At 46.4% G+C, this 25,790-nt stretch overlaps 1 protein-coding gene across 4 annotated transcripts in view; it reads left to right on the top strand.

The window, feature by feature from the left end:
- The window catches only part of CSMD2 (CUB and Sushi multiple domains 2), a 549,151-nt gene that overhangs the window by 405,545 nt on the left and 117,816 nt on the right, over positions 1-25,790 (top strand). For all 4 annotated transcript variants that reach the window (XM_048825804.2, XM_075121410.1, XM_048825805.2 and 1 more), the window contains 5 exons: positions 600-787; positions 18,011-18,205; positions 19,242-19,358; positions 22,225-22,338; positions 23,750-23,845. In XM_048825804.2, the coding sequence (XP_048681761.2) occupies positions 600-787; positions 18,011-18,205; positions 19,242-19,358; positions 22,225-22,338; positions 23,750-23,845 (710 nt within the window). The remainder of the gene's footprint in view (positions 1-599; positions 788-18,010; positions 18,206-19,241; positions 19,359-22,224; positions 22,339-23,749; positions 23,846-25,790) is intronic.

Below are 25,790 nucleotides of genomic sequence, written 5' to 3' on the forward strand. Positions count from 1 at the left end.
GCAGACTCAGGAGCAAGGCCTTGTCCTTCCAAGCAACAGCTGCTTGTGTTGCTGGAATCTTTGTCTAATGCTTATGCCCTCTCCACCTTTAAACCTTCCCCAGTACATCAAGGGAAAGAGCCATCCTCTTGTGCTCCTCACCTTTAATTTGCACTTTTCGGTAACCGCGGTAATGGGCACCTCGAGAGACTCTCTGCATGGAAGAGCAGAGAATGGCGGCATTAGTAGATGTTGGTTTGTGCAGGATTTTTTTTTCCCCACCCGCCACCAGAGCAGCCTTTTGGTTAAGGCTGGACAGAGGCTCTGGAGAGCTAGATTCAATTCCTACCACTGCTATGGGCTCTCTGGGAGACTTCAGGCATGTCGGTTAGTCTCTCGGGACCTCAGTTCCTAATCTGTAAAATGGGGATAACAATCCTCCATTTCCTCCACCTGTCTGTCTTGCCCATTTAAATTGGAATTTTTGGTGGCGAGGCTGTTTCCTTACTGTGTATCTGTACAGTACCTAGCACATTGGGGCCCGATGTTCTGTTAGGCCTCCCAGCGCTCCCACAATACACGTAATAGTTCAAGCTGTGCTTGTTTTGTTTCTTTCCCAGCTTTAATTTGGAGCCTGGGTACGATTTCCTCCACATCTACGACGGCCCCAGCTCACTCAGCCCCCTGATCGGGAGCTTCTACGGCTCCCAGCTGCCCGACCGGATAGAGAGCAGCAGCAACAATCTCTTCCTGGCTTTCCGAAGCGACGCTTCCGTGAGCAATGCAGGCTTCGTGATCGATTATACAGGTAACCCCCCGGCCGTAGCATGTACCGTACTGTGCCGTTCTTCAGCCCAGCCCGACCCAGTGGAGTATGGGGGGGAATGGGTTTCGATGAGCATTGTCTTATATAATACTCTAGGAACAGCTGGCTCTGCCACTGATGCTCCTGTCCTCTGATAAGTCATTTAACTTCTCTGTGCTTCAGTTTCCCCAGCACGCTGAGATTTAAATGTAAAGCTCTATGTTAGATTCCCAGGGTGAAATCCTAGCCCCATTGAAATCAGTGGCAAAACTCCTACTGACTTCTATGGGGCCAGGATTTCACTGTCAGTGCTTCCAGTTTCTCATCACCATTACACAGACCCTCGTGTTTGACATGGGAGCATGGGGGCATTTCAGGTCCCTGATTGGAGAAGAACGGGGCAAACAGTTGTGTGGACTGGTCTGAACCCAGTCCGTTTCAACAGAGCCTGTATTTTGCAGACAGAAACAACCCCCTTTGCGTGGACTAAGCTTCGGGTTCTCTTCTGAGGTCATTTTTTATTAGTATTATTTGTGTGGCAGTAGACCCAGGAAGGCCCAGCCTCATTGCGCTTGATGCTGAACACACACCAAACTGAAAAATATCCCTTGCCCCCAAGATCTTATTTCCCCAGCCCTGCCCTTCGAAACATTCACAAAAAAGCTGCCAGTGAGCTGGGCTTGATGCTGCTCCCTTTGCCCCTTATCTTTGCTCATTTACTCAGCTTAAATTAACGCAGTGTTGTTGTTTTTCCTCCAAACATCGTATTTTACCCAGCGCTGAACAATTTGGACATTTGCTTGCCAGGCTTTCCTTTGCTGAGATGTTGCCAGTTGAATTATTTGTCCATGCTGAATTGCATGGGCCTTACTCAGACCTTGCCTGGTGCACAGGCTGTGTGGCTGCAGTTCAAGGAGAAGACGCGGTTATGTCAGTGGGACATGGATAAGGCAATGAGGGAAATGTCCTTACATTGCAGGCGGCTGGGTATGCCTCAAGGATTCTCTTTGTTGTTTGACATCTGTTCTCTGTGATGTGATATTCCCCACAGCTGGGGCTGGCTGTGTTAGCGTCTGGTTTGTGCTCTTTTCTGCCAAGTGCAGGAGAGCCAGGCTTGCTTTCCATGCACCAGCAGGGACTTGGAAGGTTGAGATGGCAGCATAGTCAGCCTCTAGGAAGTGGAGGGAATGCTTTGTGAGACTCGGCACCCGCACTTCATGAAGATCAAAGCTCAAAAAAGGTCTCCTCTCCCTAAACTGGAAATGTAGGGCCTGATGCTAAGTGACTCCCTCCCTGTGCTCACAGCAGGAATGCAGGAGATGGGTTTCGGATGGTTTTGAGCCACCTTTGCACTCTTCGTACTCTGCCATGCAGGCACCTGTCCACCGTCCAGTATAAGCTAGGGCACCCTCAGGGGTGCTTTAACTTATCCTTTGCTCCCTGTGTGGCCTGGGAAGCACAGAACTAATGCAGGTTTTGGTCACACCTCCAATCCACCCCCCCTGCACTGGGGGCTGGGAGAAGAGACCGTGTAGGGTTTGTCTATACTGCAGTTGAAGACCCACGGCACAGCCACGGCTGGCCCAGGTTAGTTGACTTGGGCTCGCGGGGCATGGGCTATAGGGCTATAAAATTGCAGTGTTGATGTTCAGGCTGGGCTGGGGCTGGAGCTGGAGCCTGAGCCCCACGAACTGAGTCGACTAACCCAGGCTCTGAGACTCCATGCTGGAGGTTTTTTTACTGCCGAGTAGACGTACCCGTAGAGTCCTTATACTGCTCTGGAGGCCCATTGTACAGGGGGGATTCTCAAGGCTAAGGTACGGGTGTCTAGCCTCACCTTACAGCCCCTGGATGCTGCCAGAGCAGCACGTGGGTCTTTTGGGAGAGCAGAAGGAAATAGTCTGGCTTGCTTTTCACCATTCATTTTTCCCAGTGAAACTAGTAGTGCCCAGATACCCAAGCCAGGTTAGCGTTCTAGAAATGGGGCTAGCAGAACTAGACTGGTGAGTTTCACATTCTGTTCCTAGTCAGTTTCACACTCTGGTTCTCACCCCCTCAGCTCAGAATTTGAAAAAGGGCTCAGCACCCACAATTGGGAGCAGATTTTCAAGAGTTCCGCATGTGTTGGGTGCTGAGTTTTCTGGGACAATCCGCTGAGACGTCCCTCCAGGGGAGTTTCTGGGAGCTGAGCTCAGGACAATCTGACCCTTATTTAGGCCCGTTTGAAAATCTGGACCAGAAGATTTGAATCCTGCCCGGTATCCAAGCACTTCTGTTAGTTCTTAAGTGGCTTCACCTGGCATTTGCAGGATGGAGCCTTAAGACAGTGGGGTGGCATTTGCATTCCCAGAGCTGCAGGGGAATGTCTGTAACAGGAAGAGATTTTCTTCCGAGAGTTTTAGTTAAGTAGATGTTAACACCAACAATGTGCAGCCAGAGGGCCAGCTCCGCTGCTGGGGTAAATCAGTGTAGCACCGTTGAGGTTAATGGAGATGTGCCAATTTCTTGCCGCTGAGCATCTAGCCCAGCCCTTCCGTCTCAGTTAATGAGGATCCACCTCCTTGGCCTCTGATGCCGTACATCTACCAGTTCTCTGATCTTCCTGTAACCCACACACCTTCTGGGTGCGGGACACTCTCCCGTCCAGTGGAACCGAGACCACTTAGAGGGATTCAAATGTTTGCTCTACAGCCTTAGTGAACAGCCAGTTAGCTTTTAGCTCATGCGCTAAGCTCCAGAGGCCCCGGGTTCGATCCTGCCCGCCACCGACCAGGGTTGTTGACGTTACATTCCCTCATGTTTTCTAGGGCAGACCAGACCCCAAATTGTAACGTAAAAAAACAGCAGATTCCTTGGCAGGAGGGGTGGCTGTTTGGGGTAGCTTTTAGCTATCATAAGGAAGCAAGAAACCAGCATTGTAACCCAATTCCCCCCCCCCCCGACCCTCCCGGGCAGCTCACCTTTTAAAGAACGAAAGGACTTAGGCCCCAAAGTGTATTTATAAAGGGAACCGGTTGCCAAGCCAGGTGTCCTTTCTTATTAAAGCAATGGCTTTACGGCCTTTAAAGTATTTTATTTGTTTCTCCAGGGAATCAAGGGTAAAACACACCTTCTGGAGGATTCAGCTCTAAAGGCGAGGGGTGTAAGAACTGATTAAAGTCTTAAGCTGGTCTTTTTAGCTATTCTTTGCTTTCAAGCCAGGCTGGGAAGTGGCAAAGCCAGCACAGTTATTCAGGGAGACTTGAAATTAAAGCACACCCCAACAGGCTGTTGTTCTTAGCATTGTTGGAGTGTGCAGGGTGAGGGCAGGGCTGAGGGTGGAATGAGAGAAATCATTTGGCAGGGTTTAGTAAGGGATCAAGCTTGAGAAACTGGGTGTGATTAGAGGCAGCGTGGATTTATTTGGGGGAAGCTAGCTGCTGCTGAATAAAAAGAAATGTCTAAATGCTGTGTGGTGTTGGGACTGTCTGAGGGTATATCTACACTGCAAAATCTACACAAACAAACAAACAAACAAGAAACAACCCAGCAGCCAATCTCATGCATGGGCATTAAAAAACCTGGCTGGCCTCGGTCAGCTGGCTCAGGCTTACGGGGCTCAGGCTCCAGGGCTGAAAAATTGCTAGGTAAACATTCAGGCTCAGGATGGAGCCTGAGCTCAGATACCTTGCAAGGGTGGAAGGCCCCAGAGCTTGGAGTCCAGTCTGAGCCCAGATGTCCATGCAGCGATTTTAAGCCCTGCAGCCTAAGCCCCGTGAGCCCGAGTCAGCTGACCCCGGCCACCAACAGGGTTTTTATCCTTGTGTAGACATACTCTGAGACTCGTTGCTGTGTAGTTGTTTTTTTTTTTGCAGGGGGAGGGGGGCGTTTCAGTGTAGACATACCCATAGCAGCATGAGACATTAGACTAACACATGTCCAGAAGGTCATTCAGAGCTAAAGAAAGTTTTCCAAGTTTCCTTTTTAGGCCGCCTTCACAAGGACTTGGATTTTCTCTCTCTCTCATACACACCCTCTTTTACATACATACAAATGTGATTCGCTGTAGGATGTGATGAGAATTTGACTCTCAGAAGATTAGCTAGTATCTTAATTGGATTCAATTTGGGGAGGTAAAATAAAAAGGCATCCAGGAAAGTACATTGAACAAACCATCTTCCTGTTCTCTCATCACTTAAGTTCTTTGGAGCCAGACCATCTATCCATCATGAGGTTTTGTACTGGTGCCCACCAGTGAAGCGTCTGTTCTGCTTTAGCCTTCAGGTATTCTGGGTTTTCTCTGTCAGACCTCTTCTAGTCATGCCCACAGCCAAACAGTCTGATTGAACCCGAGCAAAGAGCCACATGGGCCAATAGGTGTTGTGTTGTGAGCTTAATGCATTCTTCTCGTGGTAGGGCCATTTGAGTGGTATGGTGATCGGGATCTCATGCGGATCTGAGGAAAAATGCAGTAACATTCCAGGAAGGCTTTTCTAGTGGTTATTTCAGGCTCATCAGAAACAAGAAACTCTGTGAATCTAGTGTTGTCCATCTGAGACTTCCAGCTCAGATTTATAATTCCAAGAGGTTGGCAAAGTTTGGTTAAACTTCATAGAAGTAACTGAACTGCCATCAAAATTCTTCTTCTTCTTCTTCTTTGACTTTGCCGCGTCCCATTAGTCGGGGTCAGTGGTTCTTGTTCTTCATCTCCAAGTATTCCTATCAACTTCCTCTTTTAAGCTGATGCTGACTTTCTTCATGTCCTCCTCTGGTGTCTAGAACCACCTCTTTCTAGGTTTTCCTCATGGTCTTTGTCCCATGACTACCCAGTCTTGGCTCTGGCCATCACCCATCTCATCAGCTCACATGACCAAGCCAGCTCAGTTGATACTCCCTCAACTTTTCCATGATGGGGGCTATTTGCATCCTGACTCATGCCATGGCACTGCACAGCCTATCAGTTCTTGTCTTACCCAGCATCCACCTGAGCGTTCTCATTTCAGTGTTGTGTCATAGCTGTTCTTCTTTCTTCCTTGTTGGCCAGCATTCTGACCCATACATCGTGGCCACCCTAATCATGGTCTTATATACTTTGCTCTTTAGTTTACTTGGCATCTCGTTATCTCAGAGAGTTCCCATCAACCCTTACATTTGCACCAAATGCTCTTCATGTGACTCCTAACATCTGCATCCGCAGTCCCATCATAGCTCAACACTGAGACCAAAGTATCTGAAATGTTGCACAGACGTTAGCTCTGTACCATCTTGTTTTTCTGGTTTCACCATGCCCCGTTCAACAAAGCACCATCTGTATCCTGTCTTTTGTCAGCTGATTTGTAAACCATTTTCTTCTCATGCAGCCCTCCATTGTTCTAAGTCCCTTTCCAGTTTGTATTTATCTTTGCGGTTCAATGTAATATCTCAGCGAAAAGCATGCTCCATGGAGCCTCTCCCCTAATCCCCTGTGTCAAGGTGTCCATTAAATCACAAATAGGAATAGGCTTCAGGCTGAGCCTGGGTGTACTGTAGACCTACCCTCACAGTGAATGGATCACGGTAGCTGCAATTGCTTCTCACGACCATTGTACTACTCTCATACGTGTCCGTGGTGGTCTGCACATATGTCTCCGGCAGCTTGCGTAACCGCAAGCTTGGCCATATCAATTCTCTAGGAGCGCTGTCAAAATATAGGGCCCAATTCGCCCCTGCCCCGCACGTTGTGCACTTTTTCACGTCCGTGCCGAGCGAATGTGAAAGGGTCCCATTCTGACAGGATGGCATTTTATACCCACGTGGCACTCCCTTAGTAGTGGTGTTGATGACTGCATGAGGTGCAGGGCAGCAGCGAACTGGGCCCATGGCACTTTACATCTCTTCGGCGCTTTCCAGCTGGGGCTCTCGCAGCCAATGGCGATTTAGCCTCACCTCTCCCTCCTGAGACTGAGGTGACCTCTGTCACCTTAGAATCCCTCCGTACGATCATCTCCATTTTACAGATGGGGAAACGAAGGGACAGAGAAACTAAATGGCTTCACATTGAGTCAGTGAGAGAACAGGGAATAGTACACAATACTCCTGCTGCCCAGTTCTCTGCACTGAACACCCTCCCTCCCCACCAAACCAGCCTTTTCAGGTTCGTCCCCTCTCTGATGGGAATGGACCTGGTTTAGTTGGGGATTGGTCCTGCTTTGAGCAGGGGGTTGGACTAGATGACCTCCTGAGGTCCTTTCCAACCTTGATATTCTATGATTCTCTGATGACTGAAACTAGTGTAGACAGTGCTACAAGTCAAGTGGATCCTTGGAACAGCCATGCATTTGCATTTGGGATCCTCTCCTTGGCTCCCACAATTCACAGGGATGTGAGATTTCTTTTTTGCCACCACAGCCTGCCTGTCATTGCAGAGTATTCCATCACAACCAGCTGGCATTTTAGTTGAAGTTTCAGGGGGGAAATATAAAACTCAGCCTGCTGTGCCAAAGGCAGAGAAATGATGTATAGAAATCATGGAATGTTTCTCTATAGTGCAGAGCCCAGAAGAATGAGAACCTCGCTGCCCAGTTCTTGCAGAGCACGTGGATGGTTTGAGAGGTGGAGCAAGGAGTAGAAGGGTGTTGCCAGGGATGCAACAATTAGCAATAATAGAACATGTCCTGCCCCGTTCGCTCATTCCTGTGAAATTTCAAGCTGAGATGCTGCCTCTGCTAGGTTTCAGAGGAGCCGCCGTGTTAGTCTGTATTCACAAAAAGAACAGGAGGACTTGTGGCACCTTAGAGACTAACCAATTTATTTGAGCTGTAGCTCACGAAAGCTTATGCTCAAATAAATTTGTTAGTCTCTAAGGTGCCACAAGTCCTCCTGTTCTTTTTGCCTCTGCTAGGACATTTTTGTCATCGGGTCCCCTGTCCAAGCCAGGCTGTTATTTTGTGAGTGATGGATTCCTGGGAGGAGGTATTGATTCAAGCGTCTATGGAAAGAAAGGGCTTAGACTGCCAGTGGGCTTTACATGCCCAGCTACAGTGAGTCTGCAGTTCCAAAAGCACCCCGCTGCTCACCAGCAGCTGATGGGGACAGAGAGAGGAAGCCAGGCCTATGCAGAGGGGGTAATTAGGACATGGTAGAAGTAGGGGCTAAAAAGAACTGACTCCTCAAACACACCTCCTCCAGATTCAGATGAGGTGCACCATTGGGAAGACTTGCCCGCTTTCAAATGCATCAGAGACAGAATGCTAGAGTTGCTGGCCCAAACCTATACATGGAAGCGGTATGATCTAGTGAATAGGGTGCTAGATGGGGATACAAACGCTGCCACTGACCTGCCGAATGTCCTGAGCCAAATCTCATCCCTTTTCTGTGTGCCCATCTGTAAAATGGGGGTGATGATACTGCCTCCAGGGTTGGGGGTTCCACCGCTCACTGTGGGGAAACTATTCCCCGGGCCCATGTCCTTGGGGGTCTGCACCTGGATGGGGACACTTCTTCACTCTGCAGCGACCTCTCGCCAGACGCCACCTCGGAACCTCCCTTTCCTCTCTACCTTCGGCCTGTTCCCCTGCCTAGTGCACCCATTTCTAGGGAAAATGTTTTGAGGTCTACAGCTGAAAAGCTAAGTAGTATTATAGTCAGACATGGCAAATCCTGTCCATTTCTCATCCTGAATGAATGGACGCATCTCCAGTAACTAGCTATAAACTAATAAGACAATAGTAATTAGCGGCTCTTAAAATTGAACAAATTAAAAAATTTCCAGCCTTTAATTAGAATTCTTTTAGTATAAATGAAGGTCTTTGGTTTTGTCTCCATTCCCCCCCTTTTTGGCAGCCAAAATATAGTGAACAAAAGGTGGCCTCATTAAATTAGGGCTGTTGTACAGTGTTATTTTTTTTCCCTAAACATGCCTACAGAGTTAATCACGCCTACATACTTCCCACAAAGCCAAACTGCTGGGAGAAAAGAATGAGGCTTTAACTTTGCTCATTAACTTCCCCATGCATTAGAAGGAGACAGCAATTAGAGTTTGAGAAGCTGCAGAAAATGGAACTTTGGGGAATTGGAGAAAGAAGAAAAAGAAGGGGGAAAAAAAGGAGAGCACATGAAAGAGAAATCAAGTATCTCGTTGGGCTTATTGCCAGAGCAGAATGCTAAGTACAGTTCAAAGATGCTGGCTTGTTTGTAACATCTCAATGCATATGGTCAGTCCCACAGTCCATAGACAGACTTCACTGTCATCCCCAAGCTACATCTCTCAGCGATATCAGCCACAGACGAATCAGTCCAATTACCGGGGACTTTGTAATCCTCCACTAGCAATGTGCAGGGAAAGACGCCACAACCATCCACCAGCCCCTTTTGGAAATCCAACATCTTCTCGGGGACTGGGATCAGATTGCTAGCCTTGAGCTACAACACGTCAGGTGAATTTCAAACAACCCCAGCTCTTCATGTTAAATTGATTCAGGGACCGATGGCTCTGAAAGGGCAACTTTCACGGTGGGTAGGGGAAGGAAAAAAAACATGTAGAAACATCATGGTTTTGGTTCTGCTTCTGCCAGAACTTATGCTGGGCACAGCAGGGAGAGGGCAAAATGTGGATGCATATAGGTATGAAGTTATCTTAGGCCAGATCTATACTAAGAGTGCTTTGCTAGCATAGGTATACGCTTATCCCAACAAACTGCGCTTTTGCCAGTATCATTTATTTCAGCGCCCCCTCCCCCAAGCGAAGCAAGCTAAAAGTGCAGGTTTGCTGGTACGCAAGGTGTCTGTCTTAGGAATACTTCAATGACACAGCTATGCTGGTCAGGGATCCCACTTCTTCACACTAGAGCTGGGCAAAATAATTTGGGCAAATAGATTTTTCTTCCAAAAATGCATTTTTTCGTGCACTGAAACTATTTGTAAATTCAGGCAGAATTCAACAAAAAGCTTTGACTGAGGAAAAAAAAAATTTTTTGTTTAAAGTACAACTGCTTACTTGTGACCATTTTGAAATGTTTTGACTTTTTTGTTTTGAAACGTTTCGTTTTGATTTTTCATTTCAAAATGGTGTTTCTAATTCAAATTTGGCCAGTTTTTTTACAAGAATACCCCAAAAGGCGTGACAAGCACCTGAAAAACAGCCGAACGGAAACAAAAAACTCTCTCTCTCTCTCTCTCTCTCTCTATATATATATATATATATATATATTAGTAAATGGAAAAGTTTTGGTGTACTCCTTTTTTCCTGTCATTTTTTGATTTGCTGAAAAATTTTCAATAAAAATTGTTTCAGTTCAAATCAAAATACATTCCCTCCCCACCCCAGATTTTTCATTTCTGTCCCCAAACTGAAAAATCCATTACTCACTCTGTTTTGCTTTACATCCCTGATCAATACACCTATGCCAGCAGACGTCTGTAACGTATGTGCCGGTATAGTTTACTCCCCTTCTCTTACACAGGAACAAGCTATACTGGTCTAAGCACTTTATACTGGTGTAACTGCTTCCACACTGGGGTTGGTACTGCTTTCACCATACCAGTGTAGTTAAAACAGCACAACTTTTGTGCGTAGGCAGGGCCTAGGGGACAGAATCAGCGTGGTTGAGGAGACTGCTTTGAAAGCAACCATCATCCTGTTAATGTGCATCTTGCTATACACTCCCCATTCCCCACTCTCACTTTTGCTACGAGACAGGAGTGACTTGTTCTCATTAACACAGGACCCAGCGTCCCTGTATTCCCCATTCAACTGATTACATTTTTAGCTTGTGCTTATGCATGTGGAGCCTAAATTTCCAAAGAACCCATAGCAGGATTTTCCAGTGCTCACCACCCAGAATTGGGGCCAGATTTTCAGAAGAGCTCAACATCCTGGGTGCACCCAGCATGCTCTTGAAAACCACACTGCTGTGGAGGAGAAACCCCTTACATAAAAAAAATTGCAAAAAAAAAATTCTTATTGCTATTTGTTAGCTCTTTTTCCTCCAAATGCTAAAATTTACCCTGTGTCTCTGCTTGTTCATCAAGACCCTGCTCTGAAGTCACACTCTGGTAGAGATGGCATCACAAGCTGTTGACTTGCAAAGGGCTTTTGTCCCAGATTCAGCATTATGATGACTTCTCTGGAGGACTGAAGAAAGACACTGGTTCATTCATAGCCGTTGCTGAACCTCAAAAGGATCCGAGGTTGCACTGGGTTTTAGTAAGCACTCCAGTGGTTTGGATGCTTTGATGCTTATCTGAATTTTCCAAACCTCCTGAGCCTTTGGTGATCACATGAGCGCAGTCCCTCCAGATAGCCAGCCTGCCATCAAATCTTTCTGCTTTGTACCCCAGTGGCATTTTTTACTTTGCATCCCAGCTGGGACCAGGAAGTGCTAAACTGGGATTTTGGGGAAGTAACTCCATTTTCCTGAACCTCAGGAGAGGTTTGATTTGCAGTCTGGGCACTGGCTGAGATCCATTCTTTCTTTATCTATATTGGTTAGCTCTTCTATAACAATAGCTTAAATGCAGCATCAAGAAGAATAAGAAAGGACTTAAAGCTATGTCATTGTCCATCAGGAAGAGAGAAAGTTAATCTATGGAAAAACATGTCCATGATGAGTGGATTTAAGTTTCAAGCGGCATTTAAAATGAATCCCTAAGCTAGAAGACACTCGTTTGCAGTGACACTATGAAGGGCTGTTGGAATCATTGAGCATTACCCAGTAATGCTAGTAACTAAAATGAACAAACTGCCAGCTTGTCATATCTTGCTTGTATAGAACATATGATGGCTTGTGGCATCCAAAATGAAGTGCGTGCATTATTTGAAGGTCTCAGGTGAACACACAAATATTGGAGGACAACGATGCTCTTCGGGATAACGGGGGAGGGAAAAGGGGCATTCCAAATGGGAAATTTAGATAAGCAAGTCCCTGCTGAAATCAGTCCTAAAGCTGTTCAGATTTAGTGCAGAGGGGTGCCCCAAAATTCGGTGGAGGGATTCTGCCTCTATATGTAGCTCTGGCAGGATATAAGGGATATAAACATCCTGCAAGGGGGTGGAGGAAAAATCTCCGAGGGAGGGCACTTTGTTGGGTTACTATAGACAGTCCTACACAGGTTCCTCTTCCTCCACCCCCCTCACTGCATCCCTAGCTCAGGGAAAAGCACAGCGGTGGAGTTGGAGACAGGAGAGGCTGGGCTGTAGCTCATGTTCCTGCCGCAACAATTCTGGCTTGTGCGCTGCAGGGTATAGGCAGGCTTGGGGAAGCTGACATAACTTAGAGCAGCCCCTAGAGCTGGCTAAATTATGCCAGGAACTTAACACAAAGGTGGGTTAAAGCTGCATTTGCCTCCTCCTCCCCCTGGGCTATACCTCCTGGAAGCTCAGCACAGCATCTGACCCTAGATGCTTATCCAGACTTCTTTGGTACAGGAGGCATGATAGAATGTCACGGTTAGACATTTCACGACATTTCTCGCACTCTTTGAATGCTTCGCATTCTTGTTCCTGGCTGGAATCTGGAAGTGAAGAGGCATGGAACCAAAAACAAATGAGGCACAGCTGTTTATTTTTCACCCTTCCACAAACCATCCACTGCGAGTCAGTTATTACTTGATCAAAGCGGCTTTGCCCATACCAGGCTTATAAATAACACACAGGGCGATTCTTTCAACAATTCCTGTGTTCCCTTTTTGAAGATGGAAATTCCCACGGAGCTTCAGCACGCTTAGAAATATACGGCAGGACGTGGTGTAGAACATCCAGTCGTGTTTAGCATTCAGAGAGACCCAAAGAGGGGGAATGGTGCAAACGGCCCCTAAGAATGATTCATTGTATTGCACTTGGAAATACGGGTATATGCATTGTAAAGGCACCCGGCTTTTTTGTGTCTTGTGACCTGGCCGTGCCAAAGGAATGGAGGCCGTGCTTCTTTCAAGGCAGCATTGGCATTGTCCCTGGAAAAGTGACACCCCCGCTAGTGGCTCTAGTTGAGCAGCGAGGGCTTTATGTGGAACCAAGGAGCCCAGCGTGGTAACACTCTGACTTATTTTATTTTTTTCTTGCTAAATGATACTTCATGCTGATTATTTTCTTTTCTGCAACTTCTCAAAGCGTTGTCTGGGGATTTAGTGGTCATGAAGAGCCCCGTATCAACAGCCTTAGAAGCTACTGTCCTCTGTCTGCAGAGCAGATGCAAAGTAGACAGCTGCTGCAGAAGTTTCCTTCACAGTGTCCCACTGGCATGTCCAGGCTGTGGCCGGGAAGGACTGCCTCTAGGTGTCAGAGGACAGGTTTATATCCGTGCCCCATTTGGCTCATTCATTCTTTGCTCTTAGTGCCACGTTGGCTAGGCAGAGGGCCAATTTTGGTTGTGAACAGTTATCTGTGTGTGAGAGAGAGAGATGTGGGCAGCTGTCCCTTTGGAACTGGAATGAGACACCCAAACTCTCTTTGTGCAAGATGTCAAATGCTTTTCAGTCACTGTTTTGAACCAATCGCCACTTTCTTCACAGACGTGGAATTTGTGGAGGTATGACACTCATTTTGCAGACGGGCAAATCAACGGACAGAGAGATTAAGACTTGCCCGTGATCACATGATGAGTCTGGTGGTGGTGCTGGGTATCCAACCCAGGAGTCCTGACTCCTGCTCCTCTGCGGCCACCACTGGACCAAACTCCTCTTTAAACTGGAGAAAGTCCTGCCATTTTGCTCTGTGAACACATTCATAGGTCAGCGCTGGCTGTTGTCACAGAGACTTGCCAATGAAGGAGGTGGTGGATTGGGGTGGGGGGTATTATCGGCATGCCAAGGGGAATCTTCTGCACACCTGGCTAAGGTACATACTGTCCCTAGAGGCATGGACTCTCCAGGGAAAAGAAAAACAGCCAAGAAGGAAGAAAACGAAAGAGGTGCAGGGGGACACTTCAGCAATCAGCCGCCAGTCCCCGTCAGCAGAGTGACTGGAGCATGGAAAGTCATGATTTTTCAAAGCGAGAGCAGAGACTGAGATCAAGCGTATGGCTAAGGCACCTGACGGCTGGGTGGGAGGCTGATTGGCAGGTTGAGGCGACATCAACATGTGAGATGAAATGCAGGGAAATGGTTCAGAATCACAAGAAAGGCATAACGTGGCCATGAGGAACCCTGTCGGGTGCAGCCTTGTTAGGGAAGAGGCCAAAAACGAATGCTAGCATTTCAGCGGCATCAAGGCCAGCAGAACTGAGAAACAATTTGGAAAAGCACGTGCAACGTTTACTTTTGCAAATGTCTCCTGAGCAGTGATGTACTTGGGTTGGCTTTGCCGGTGCAAATTCAGGCACTGCCTGGGGCCCCTCACTCCCAGGCTGATGGGGCCACCGGCGCACTGCAGATGTGCAAGAGGGTGCTCGGCTTCTGATCTTGACCCCAATGTCTGGCACTGGTTCTAGCGATGAGGTCCGGGCCCAGTTTTTGGCCTCAGCTCCAGCTGAGGTTGCTACGCTCAGCCCTGCAAGTGTTTCTTGAGCGGTATGTGTTAAAACGGATCTTTAATGGCCCACAGCTGGGCGGACTGTTACCGGTACCAGTGAAAATTCGGATTCAATATGCTTAATGCACAGTAGTTTATCTGAGAAAGAGTTACACAAGCAGTAAAGGTTACAGAATACACGTCTCCCTAATAAGCATCAATTCCCCAAGGATAAACCCTCAGTAACTGTGTTGGCCTACACAGTATCCTGATTGGCAAACAAAGCAGGTATAGCTACCAGTCCCAGAGGGAGACTTCTTTTCTTTTCTTCTTTTCCCACCTCAGGTACTTGGTCTGTCAAATGTCCCCCGATGCAGGGTCTTGGTTACCCCAAGGCCTTCTGATTCAAAAGTCCTACACAAGTCTCTCATAGCAGGGTCTCGGCTACCCTGACCCTCTGTCTTTTAGCGTCACAAACCTCTTTAGATGTCAATTGGGGAACTAACTAACTAATGTACTCTCCTTAGCATTGATACCTTTTGTTCTCACAGGTGTCACATATCCCAGAAATATGCCCTGTGGGCATTTCATTACTGGTTTTCTTTAATTAATCTTTTAGAAGGGGACTGCAAAACAGGCACAGACCAAAGCTCAATGAATGTTTCCCCCTCTCATCAATCATTCACTGGAGCTCCTAGTGCGGTGTTCTCCAGAAGGGGTTATTTTGACCCAAGTCAACCGTATCAAGCTCACCGATGGCCTGTTTTTGCTTTTTCTTTACTTTGTGAGCTGGTCAATCGGCTGACAGGTTTCAAAGTCTCATGTTGAAACACACGCACAGATAGAGCCTTTATTAACCATTCAAGTGCAATTTCTGTATTCTCAGTAAATTTCCACACCAACTGTCTGATGCTAAGAGAATCCTGCTCCCAGAATCCTCTAGCAAATTCAGACGTACCAAGCCATACCAAACTCATGCTTACCACACTTATGCATGTCAGCCACAGTAATTCATAATAATTTGGCACCATCTCAACATTATACAGAAGAACCTTAGTATTGTTGAATGCTTCCTGCTCACTATTATAGCCTGGCTGAGCAGCAGTGGTCATTATCCAAAGAGTGAGGGTTAAAGAAGACAAAATGGCGGCTCCTTTTCTGACTGCATAGCCTGGTGGTCATGGTCTCCATTGCCATGGGTGAAATGAGACCTCCAGGCCTGGTCTCTTCCTATTCGGCATGGCTAATGTCTCTTTATTGCATCCAGCTTCTGCTCAGGCTGGAACTGCATGAAATGATGGAATAAAAACAAAGTTCTTTATATCTTCTGAGAACAGAACTATTCTGCCACCTTATGTCTGAGCATCAAGGTCCTTTACAAACAGATGGCTAATTATGCCTCACAGCACACACACTTCCAGAAGGCAATTAAATTGCATTTTCCCATTTTACAGTTAAGAAAATAAAGTTGCAGAGAGGAGCAGTGAGGGGGCCAAGGTCATGCAGCAAGCCAGTGGCGGAGCCAGGAAAAGAATCCTGGAGTTCTGTCTCCTCATCCTGTGCGTTGACCACTAGACAGTGCTTCCCTGTCGAGAAGAAGAGAGGTTTTACCTCTTGTGGCCCAGTTCAACTGTCCCTAATAGAAGCACTTCAAACTCTTTGTTCTCTGCCTACCTGAGCTGCTGTCTAATCGCACAGCTGTCACAAGAAGGAGACCACAAAGCTAATCCTGCTTTTCTGTACAAACAACGAAGCCAGGGCAGGGCCTGATGGGAGTGGGTTGAGTCTTTTTTCTTTCAAACAAAATTAAAACAGCACGATATAATTCTTAGGCAATTGTGATTGTTCACAGACCCCACTGTTCACCAAAAGGCCCTGAGCTTTAATCAGCAGTTTCTAAATGACAAAAGCACAGGAATAATCAAGACACCTAATTATATTTCATTAAAAAAAGTCCCTCTGAAGCAGAAGAAAAATGTGCACAGCCTGACAGATCTGCAATCTTTACTGGAATTTTCATATATAAATGGGGACTTTAACTCTGCGGAGCATGGGAAAGAGAATGAAAAATGTCTTCATTTTGTCTAATTGCATGTAGTCATTCTGCAGTAATCTGGATAACAAACCAGCTAGCACATGGCCCTGTATACCACTGTGGGTAAGAGCACTAAGCTGTTAGATGCTAGACTGATAGGTGCCTGAGAGATACTGTGGATAGATGTAGTGCATCCAAACTATATTAAGGGAATAGATCCCTTACTTCGCAGGCCTCATGTGCAATTACATGCTCTGGTTTGCAAAGTTCATTGCATTCTGTCTCCAGTTCAGCAAAGCATGTGTGCAGCTACTGAAATAAAAGCTCTTCCTTTGTGCCCGATTTGGTACCAGTAAATACTTGCCCCATCACTATTTCCCCTCCTCCTCCACCACTCTGTGTTTTCTCCGGTAATTTAGAGATGGGTCTGGACCAAAATCTGGGATCTGAATATCCCCAGATTCCTCCGTGTGTGAGAATGTGTTTGAAATCCGGGCGTGGATGTGGATCCAAATCTTGCGATGACCCCCATCTGTTATAATGGGCTAAAGCGGAATCCCAGATCAGAAAAGCTGGTTTTGAAATTGGGATCTACCTGTTATGTGGAAGAGCATAGTTGCCTAGGGATGGTTTCAGAGACATGTTTTTAATATCGTCCATCATTTTATGTCCAGGCTTACTTGTAGAGACACACTATAGGACTTGGGGGAAATCTTCAACAGTGCCCAAGTGATTTAGGGGCGTAACTCCTATTGACTTTCATTGGGATTTCTCTAAATGCCTAAGCACTTAAGTCACTTAGAGTCTTTTGAAGCACTTAAGTCACTTAGAGACTTTTGAAAATTTTGCCCTGAGTGTCTAACTCCATGACTATGGTTTGTGGTGCCCACAGCGGAATGTCTGTGCAAAATTAGAGACCCAGTTGAGGGCCTATAAAAAATGGCCTGTAATATCAGCAAGACCACACCATTTCCAGAGCTTGCATGTAATAAACGCTCTTCATCTGAAGATCTAAAAGCTCTTTACAAATAGTAAATAAGGCTCACAAAATCCTCTGTGATATTATTCTCCCATTTTAAAGATGGGAAAACTGAGTCATAGAGCGGCTAAGTGATGTTCCCAAAGACACCCAGTGAGTGAAAGTTTATCTTCACTGCAGAGTTAGCCCACGTGACTGGCATCTGAGTTAGCTAGCCCAGGTGTGAGCAGCCATGCTGCAAAGCCCGTACTCAAGTTAGTGGGTCCTCACTGGTGCTGCACTTCCCCATGTGTGTTGCTAGGGCTCCTGGTGGCATATCCTGTGGTTCTTTGCATGCCACGTAAGCTGAGCTGCTCTGTGACTCTTTCTGAGTGAATTGTCAGAGATTTTGTCTGTCCTTCTGGGCACTTTGGGGGGGGGTGGGGATTGTGGGAAGGCACTGGAGTACGATCAGCACTCGAGTGATTTAGCCACTGCAAAGTGGGTAGTTTCCACCTGAGTGAAAGCAGAACCTGGGCTCTCACCCACACCCGCAACTTTGCTAGCTTGAAAGTACCACTAAACTCAAGTGAGAGGCTTTGTGTGCAGACAATGGGGGGATGGGGGCAACATGTGAGTAGGATCCCAGGCTGATTCTGTAGTGAAGACAGAGCCTTAGTGACACAGCTGTTAATAATAGGACTCAGTCGTCTTGACTCCCAGTTACCTGCTGTAACTGATTCGCTGGTGCCACGTATTATTTACCTGCAGGATGCGCATCTTAAACAGTCAAATCAACACACTAAACCTCCTTGCAATGTTATTTTGCAGAAAATCCCAGGGAGTCTTGTTTTGATCCCGGGTCAGTTAAGAATGGCACCCGAGTGGGAACAGACCTGAAACTGGGATCGACAATTACCTACTACTGCGATGGTGGCTATGAGATCGAAGGAGTCTCCACCTTGACATGCATAATGGGAGGGGATGGGAAACCCGCGTGGAACAAACCTCGGCCAACATGCACAGGTAAGGTTGGCTGGGTGAGCAAGGAGCCGGCTCCGAAATGTCCATGCTGGCTGCTGAGCCTCGCTATGGTACAAACCATTCAGATGCACAGGTGTCCCTTTCATAGAGAGCTTGATAGGGGTGAGGGGAAGCTTTTATTCCTGTACAAAATGTTGAATGAAAAATGAAAGCTCTCACTGTCTGAGGTCAGAAAGAAACTTACTCTGTATGCAAATTACTTCGTAGTTGTCCATTATGAGGCTTCTTACCCCTTCTTGGGAAGCATCTGACAAAGACAGGGTTTTGGAATAAACCGATTATCGCATCCAGCAGGACAAATTCTGCAATCCTAAGACAGCATCTGATTCCGGAAGCCACTTAAGCCTGTGCTGAAATCCATTCTCATTTAGGAAGGTACCTAAGCACGTGCTTAATTGATTTCCTGAGCCAGGGTGGGAGCTGGTAAGAAAACAGGAAAATGTTTTTTCTCATAAGTTTTTCCTGTTTTTATCAGAAAATTATTTTGATTAAATGTTTCCGACCAGCTCCGTTTGCTAACGGGAGCTGGACAAGAGACAAATATGAGGCTCGAACATGGGTGCGGACAGGAGAAATGGATGGTTTGAAAATGTTCGGATGGGGAGTGCTGCGTTGGTCCCTGAGCCAGTCTCCTGTTGCTGAGAAACAATGAAAAGATTAAGAACCCAACCCTCCAACTCCTGTGCTTTAGAATCAAATGGATAGAGCTGGAGATCACACATTAGGCTACATACTGTACTCGATATCCACCCAGTTCCTGGTAGGGTGGTGGTAATTTAACGTGAAGCAAGCATGAACTCGAGTTAGGATAAGCGGTATTGTTATTAATAAGAACTTGCAGTGAGTGCTGCTCCACCTGAAATGTAGAATTGATCACAGACTTGGGCAGCCGGCCCTGCACAGAATCATAAGCACATGGCTGGATGTATTTTGAAGCAGTGGAGAAAATGGGTAATGCTTGAAGCCAGGGCTTGAATGACAGCTGCTCCAGTGATTTCTTCCTGACTTTGTCTTTCAGCACCGTGTGGTGGTCAGTACACTGGATCAGATGGAGTAGTTCTGTCTCCAAATTATCCTCGGAATTACACCAGTGGACAAATCTGCCTGTATTTTGTCGTCGTGCCGAAGGACTACGGTATATGCCGTGCAGTCAGTGGGCTAGATTCTCAGCTGGTATAAATCAGCAATGCTCAGTTGAAGCCACTGGAGATAAGTCAGTTTATACCAGCTGAAAATGTTCCCCACAGTCTCTTTTCTACAGTTGAGTGTGACTGTATTATTATTGTGGGGGGAGGGGGGGGAGGAATGGGAAATACGGCAGAAGTGGCACTATTGACTGTAAATTCAATTTCATGTATAGAGATATTGGAAATTTTTTAATTTGAAAATACATGGAAAATGGCCCCAGAAAATGACAACATTTTTGTGAAGTTTTTTTTTTAGCTGCTCAACCAAATCTGAGAGTTACTGATTTGAGGGGTAAAAAAAAGTGAAAATTTAATTTACAGTGATTAACTTTTGCAATGGAGCAGTGGCAGCAGTCTTCTCCTTCAGAAGACATCTGAGTGCAAACGTATTCAGCCCAAATCTATGCTAAATGTTGTGCTAAAATAATCAGTGTGTGTGTGTGTGAGACGGAGAGAGAGAGAGAAAGACCTAGGAGTAAAAATCAATCTGGTGGCCCTTTAAAAATCTTTCAGAAAATACGTGTTTGTTGAATGGATCTTTAGAAGGTAAATATTAATGTCATACAGCTGTTAGAGCTGATCTTTGCAATTCAGCCACTGTCAAGTGAAATACTATCACAGGCAGTAGATAGAAATGTCGCCCCAGCGAGAATGCTAATGCTCTCTGCCATTCTAATATGCACAGTGAGGAGGTGCAGTCACTTGTACCATATTTATAACGTCTTATGAGAAAAGCTATCTCCCTCATGCAAAACTCCTTTTGAGATGTTATTTTTCCTGTAGGCTTGTCGTGACCTTCGTTTTGCTAAAGCTACTGCTTGGAATATTGGAATCTGAGACTAGAGCAAAACTCTGTCTCCTGGGCGGGGGAAGGGTTGGTGATTATTCTGTGACAACGACAGCACTATGCCCTGATTCAGCAAAACGAGCTGGGCGGAATGTGGGAGCATTCACGTGCTTAAGTACTTTGTTGAATCAGGGCCTAAATGCGCATCATCGCCAGATTAAATCCATGCACCAACATTTTAGTTATAGACTCTGATGTTGCTTAATTTTGTACAGTGCCTGGATACCAGCATGATATGTACCTTGGAAACCCTTGAGACAGCTAGATGGATGGGTATTAATATTGTGTAACATATTTTCTCTTTTTCAAAGTGAACTTAGGGCTCATGAAACTTGCTGCACTGACAGCTCTGTAGAGTGAAGCCCTGTAAATTTTATTCCACAAGGCAAGCTTCTGTAGGCTGCCATGTTATATTGATCTACAGTGGAGTCAGTCACCATAGCCCTGGAGACAGCAAGGTGGGATAAGGACACTCAGTTCTATCTGGGACTGAATTAGGGCTACCAACTTCTTCCCCTCAGTACCTAGCACACAACAATGACCTTCACTCTTTACTGACTTGAGGTGGATTTAGACCCGTGACCAAGCTGTAAAATACACCATAGGTGGTTACCATTCCACAGTGCCGTCCAGCCCTGTTAAGATGCAACTGTTGCTACTTTTGCTGATCCTTATGCTTGAATCAGTCAAGTATCTAGTGGCCTAGGCACAACTTCTTGATGAGTGGCCTGACTTCCTATCTACAGTATGATGACAGCTAAGTCATTTCTTTCCCCCACCCACCATGTTCCAATAGCTTCATTAAAAGTGAGTGGGAAACTGCAAATAGCAAATACTGTAGGAATCCCATTTCCTTTCCTTTCCTGATTCTCCAGACAGCAGGTGTCAGGGGGCTGGCCCAGCCCCCTCGCATGTCCTAGCATAGAAGCCCCGCTGTAAAACTGAATTTGCAAGTAACAAACATTGCAGCCTGGTTGCTGATACACAGTGAGGGACCTCACAGTCTGTGAATCTGTAACTGGGTGTTTACAACGTACCAATACACAGTTCAGGGGGAAAAATAGAGCCTTGGGGTCTTGAGGAAAATACTGTTGTTGTATTTTGAAAAATATACAAAAATAAGTCAAACCCGTACACACCAACTGGAAAATGGCCTGATCATCTCATTATCATTTTCCCAGGGATGGGATCTGGGGTCATCTGGGTGCATTTACAAAATAAGCAATAAAATGGGGAACACAGAGTGACTTCCTCATTGGCAGTCTTAGCAGAGGTGCCTAGGACTGACTGGAAATTCAAATATCTTTTCATCACTTCCAGGGCAGATGGGCTTGGTGCTGGAATTGGGCAGGGATGGTGTCCTTAGCCTCTGTTTGCCAGAAGCTGGGAATGGATCACTTGATGATACACAGACTCACTTGATGATGACCTGTTCTGTTCATACCCTCTGGGGCACCTGCGATTGGCCACTGTCAGAAGACAGGAGACTGGGCTAGATGGACCCTTGGTCTGACTCAGTATGGCCATGTTTATGTTATGTTCTTAATTAAGGGCACAATTTTTTAATTTGAAATAAATCTCGCCCTAAGCCTTTTGGGGCAGGGACCAGCTTTTTGTTCTGTGTTTTGGCAGCACCTAGCACCATGGAGTTCTGGTCCATGTTGGAGTCTGTATGTTATATAGCCTGTCTTATGTAGGAGGCCAGGCTAGGCTCTCCATAATGTGATCCCTTCTGGTCTATGAATCCTTGGTGAGCCAGCATTTTGGAAGCTTGCTGCTGCCCATGTTGTGCCCACTTTATGGATAAATAAGGGATTTCCATCTGGAGGGCTGACAATCAGGCACTTTCCTCTGGGGTTCTCAAGACAGTCCAGCTGAAGCATCTCAGTGTTGAGGGTTGGCTTTTGCTGAATTGCAGTGTGTTCCCTGCTTCTTGCCCTTACTGCTTCCGTTCTCTCCGTTCACAGTGGTTTTCGGGCAGTTTGCCTTCTTCCAGACCGCTCTCAATGATGTCATAGAAGTTCACGATGGACCCAACCTGCTCTCCCGGCTCCTCAGCTCACTCTCAGGCTCTCACACAGGTAAGGATGAGTCACCGGTGCTGGCAGAGATGGGACGCTCCGTAACAATCGATGGGGCCTTCCCTCTCAAAATGTCATTGCGCTGACTGATCAATGACAAGCAACGATACCAGGCTATGAAGACTGTGGCAGCACTGCTAGCCAGTTAGGGTAAGTTGGGCAAGGCCCAGTGGGTGTGTCTACACTGCAGCTGGAAGTGAACCTCCCAGCTCAGGTACACAGACTCGTGCCAGTTTGACCGTGAACCTGGGCTGGGAGGCTCACTTCAGGCTGCAGCGTGGACGTACCAAATGTTGCATGCTGGGGAATGGCTATTTAGAAACAGAGAGGGATTAATTCCCTCTATTAAACACCATGTACACCAGTGCGGCGGCATACAGGGGATGTGAAAGCTCTTTAACCAGGCAGGGGAGAATTCCTCCTGTGCAGGCATTGCGTGAGTCAGCCATAGGCTGCCCTTTGCACAGCCCTTCACCGGCCTTTGCAAAAGGGGGGGTGGCAAGGTCAGGGGAGAAAGGGGCCATAATGCAGAGCACGATGGTAGATCCTGAGCAGTTCCAGGCTGCTAAGCTCTTCATGGGCAGCCCTGGCAGGGCTGCTGTAACTTAGACCATCTTCCTGGTTTGCCAAAGTGATGCTGGAGGCTGATTCAGTTCTTGGCCAACACACAATCACACTTCCCTGCAGGAAGTGATTGCAATGTCTCTCCCCTCGTAGCTGGTGTTATTGTCCAACTGAACATTGCCTTCCCTTCATTTTCAGGACCCACCCATCCCTTGTTTGGCTTTATCTCCCCAATGCTGTACTTAAGGAACCTGTTTCCTTGATGCGTGTGTGGTGTGAGATCCCCATTAGTGGGCGAAATCCATCTAGGCCAAGATTTTTCAATATTGACCATTGATATGGGGTGCTTCATTTTTGGGAAGCCTAGCTTGAGACACCTTAGAGGGGCCTGATTTTCAAAACGTGCTGAGAACTTGTCCTCATTGCTCATCGCTTCTGAAAATCTTCACCAGGGATTAGACTTCTCAGGACAGTGGTTTTGTAAGATGTGCATCTGACCTTTTCCTCCAGAATTTGAGTTCGGGTCTTTTAAAAAAAGGGAAATTAAATTTTTTTAAAATTGCAGCCGCAATTGCGTTTTTCCTTCCTGAAAAGAAACCCACCAAAGGCAACTCCCAGCTGTGAGAGCCATGTGCTTCTACAGATAGATTCTCACTGATCTCTTGGTACAATTAACAAGTGCTCTCTGTGTAAAGAAGACTCCTCCATGCCAGCTTCAGAAAAACCTATACCGTAGAAGTTTCCCACGTTGAGAAGGTCTTAGTAGAAAGACCTCAGTAAACCAGTTCGCGGGGTGATGCTGTAATGCATGTATGCCTGCCGTCTATTTCCCTCTCTCCCTATCTAGGTGAATCATTGCCCTTAGCCACCACCAATCAAATCCTCATCAAGTTCAGTGCCAAGGGTCAAGCAACTGCCAAAGGATTTCATTTTGTCTACCAAGGTAGGTGCAGTTGTGGTCGAGAGATACCTCCACGATGAGTAAATATCTCATTGACATTGACGAGCACTTTTTTTTTTTCAAATAGGTGGCCCAGATTTGAACCCGAACTTGCAAAGTCCTGAGCATCTTTGATCACCCTTGTTTCAGTAGATTTAAGGGCAGGAGATCAGTGGAGTCAGGCACATGGGTGCAATTGTTTCGGTAGCTTGGAGAGAGGCGAGGCACATGGTTGGTTGTCTGTCCACTGCAAAAATGATTCGTCCCATTCACCCTATTGAGCGGCAGTTCAGATTCACAGGAATCTCTGTTATCGTCCGTTTGCACAGAGCAGAATGTGCTGGCAAGTGGACCCTTTTTTTCAAAAAACACAGATGGGCGTCAAAGTCTAACTTCCTGCTTCCCCATTTCCTAGCTGTTGTGTATGCGTAGGTGGGGATGCCTGTTGGAGATCTGTTAGAGGGAGAGGGTGTGCAAGGCATCCTGGGTAAAACAAAACACACAGCGCACTGACATTCATCTCTCTGGACCGAATTAAAATCAACCAAAGTACATCGCTAATGTGCTTGTAATCTTTGTTTTTCCCCCTCTTCCCAGCAATTCCCGACTGAAGTGCTAATAAATCTTAGAGCCACTGAGAGATGAAAATTCATTGATTTCCTACTCAGGAATAATCAGTGTTTTGACTTCTTTATTCCCACGGGGAGCAATTGCCCACTCACACAAAGGTCTGAGAGAGTCAGTCTCTCGCTCCTTTGTTCTCTCTGAAGCTCAGCTGTTTCCCGTACCATACAGTTCACAAGAGCATCATCCACTAAGTGGCAGGAGCTCAGGCACTTACAGAAATAAGGGAAGTGCCTGGGACCAACTCTCTTTTCTCTCCCTCTCTCATGTCTGCAAGTATTTTTGTTTTAAAGTGTTACAATAACACACTCCATTGTTACAATCCCTGACAATAACGAGACTCCTCGTAGCTTGAAAGAACCAAGTCAGTTTCCTCTCGGTGCCAGTCTCAGCTTCATTGCTAGCTCATTGTGGCTATGGGCAGGTCACTTAGGGTGGAATTTGCCAGGGAGCCGAATCAAGTTAGGTGCCCTGTTCCCTTGAGCGCCATTGAAAAACTCAGCCTCTAACCTCTTTGTGCCTCGCTTTTCCCATTTGTAAAAGAGAGGTATCAATACTGCCCTGCCTCGCAGGGGTGTTGTGAGGGGAAACACATTAGCACAAGTAACACCTGAGACGGTGACAACAAAGAGGTTAAAGTGAAAAATGATCTCTCTTCTTTGTTCATGTTTGGATATGACGGCATTTTTCAGCATCAGTTGCACCCTCTATCGCCAGTTTTCTCTGTTGTTTGTGTGGGTCTTTCACACAGGAGAGAAAAAACACCTTGAACTAATAGGAAAAGGTGATTGTAAAACCACAACAATTTGTCAGGGGACTCAGGAGCCTGTGTTCTACCAGGAACTACTTTAAATTCATTTTTTAAAAAAGTCCATATCTTTAGCTGGTGGTGTCCATACATCACTGTGAACATGTTAAGTGCTAATCAAAGAATGATTGTGTGCAAGGACTGATCTATCTTGCCATCCAGACAAGCTTGACTCTGTGACAGATGGTGACTTTACCCAAAGAGCACAAAATATTGAGAGGTTTCAGAGGAACAGCCGTGTTAGTCTGTATTCGCAAAAAGAAAAGGAGTACTTGTGGCACCTTAGACAAGTACTCCTTTTCTTTTTGCAAAATATTGAGGTTACTCCCAGTCCCAAAGGAGCAGTCACTTACCTCAGGTCAATTTGCACCTTCGATCTCACACCAAAGACAACGCTTGTAGCCAATCCTGTAATAAACTAGCTGAAGATTTAGTCAGTAGGAAAAAGAAGTGAGTTATTTTAGAGGTTAAAACAGATAAATGTGCACACACAAATGAGTTGCTGTCTTAGGTTTC

The sequence above is a fragment of the Caretta caretta genome, chromosome 19, assembly GCF_965140235.1.
Source record: "Caretta caretta isolate rCarCar2 chromosome 19, rCarCar1.hap1, whole genome shotgun sequence".
In the NCBI taxonomy this organism is placed as follows: domain Eukaryota; kingdom Metazoa; phylum Chordata; order Testudines; family Cheloniidae; genus Caretta; species Caretta caretta.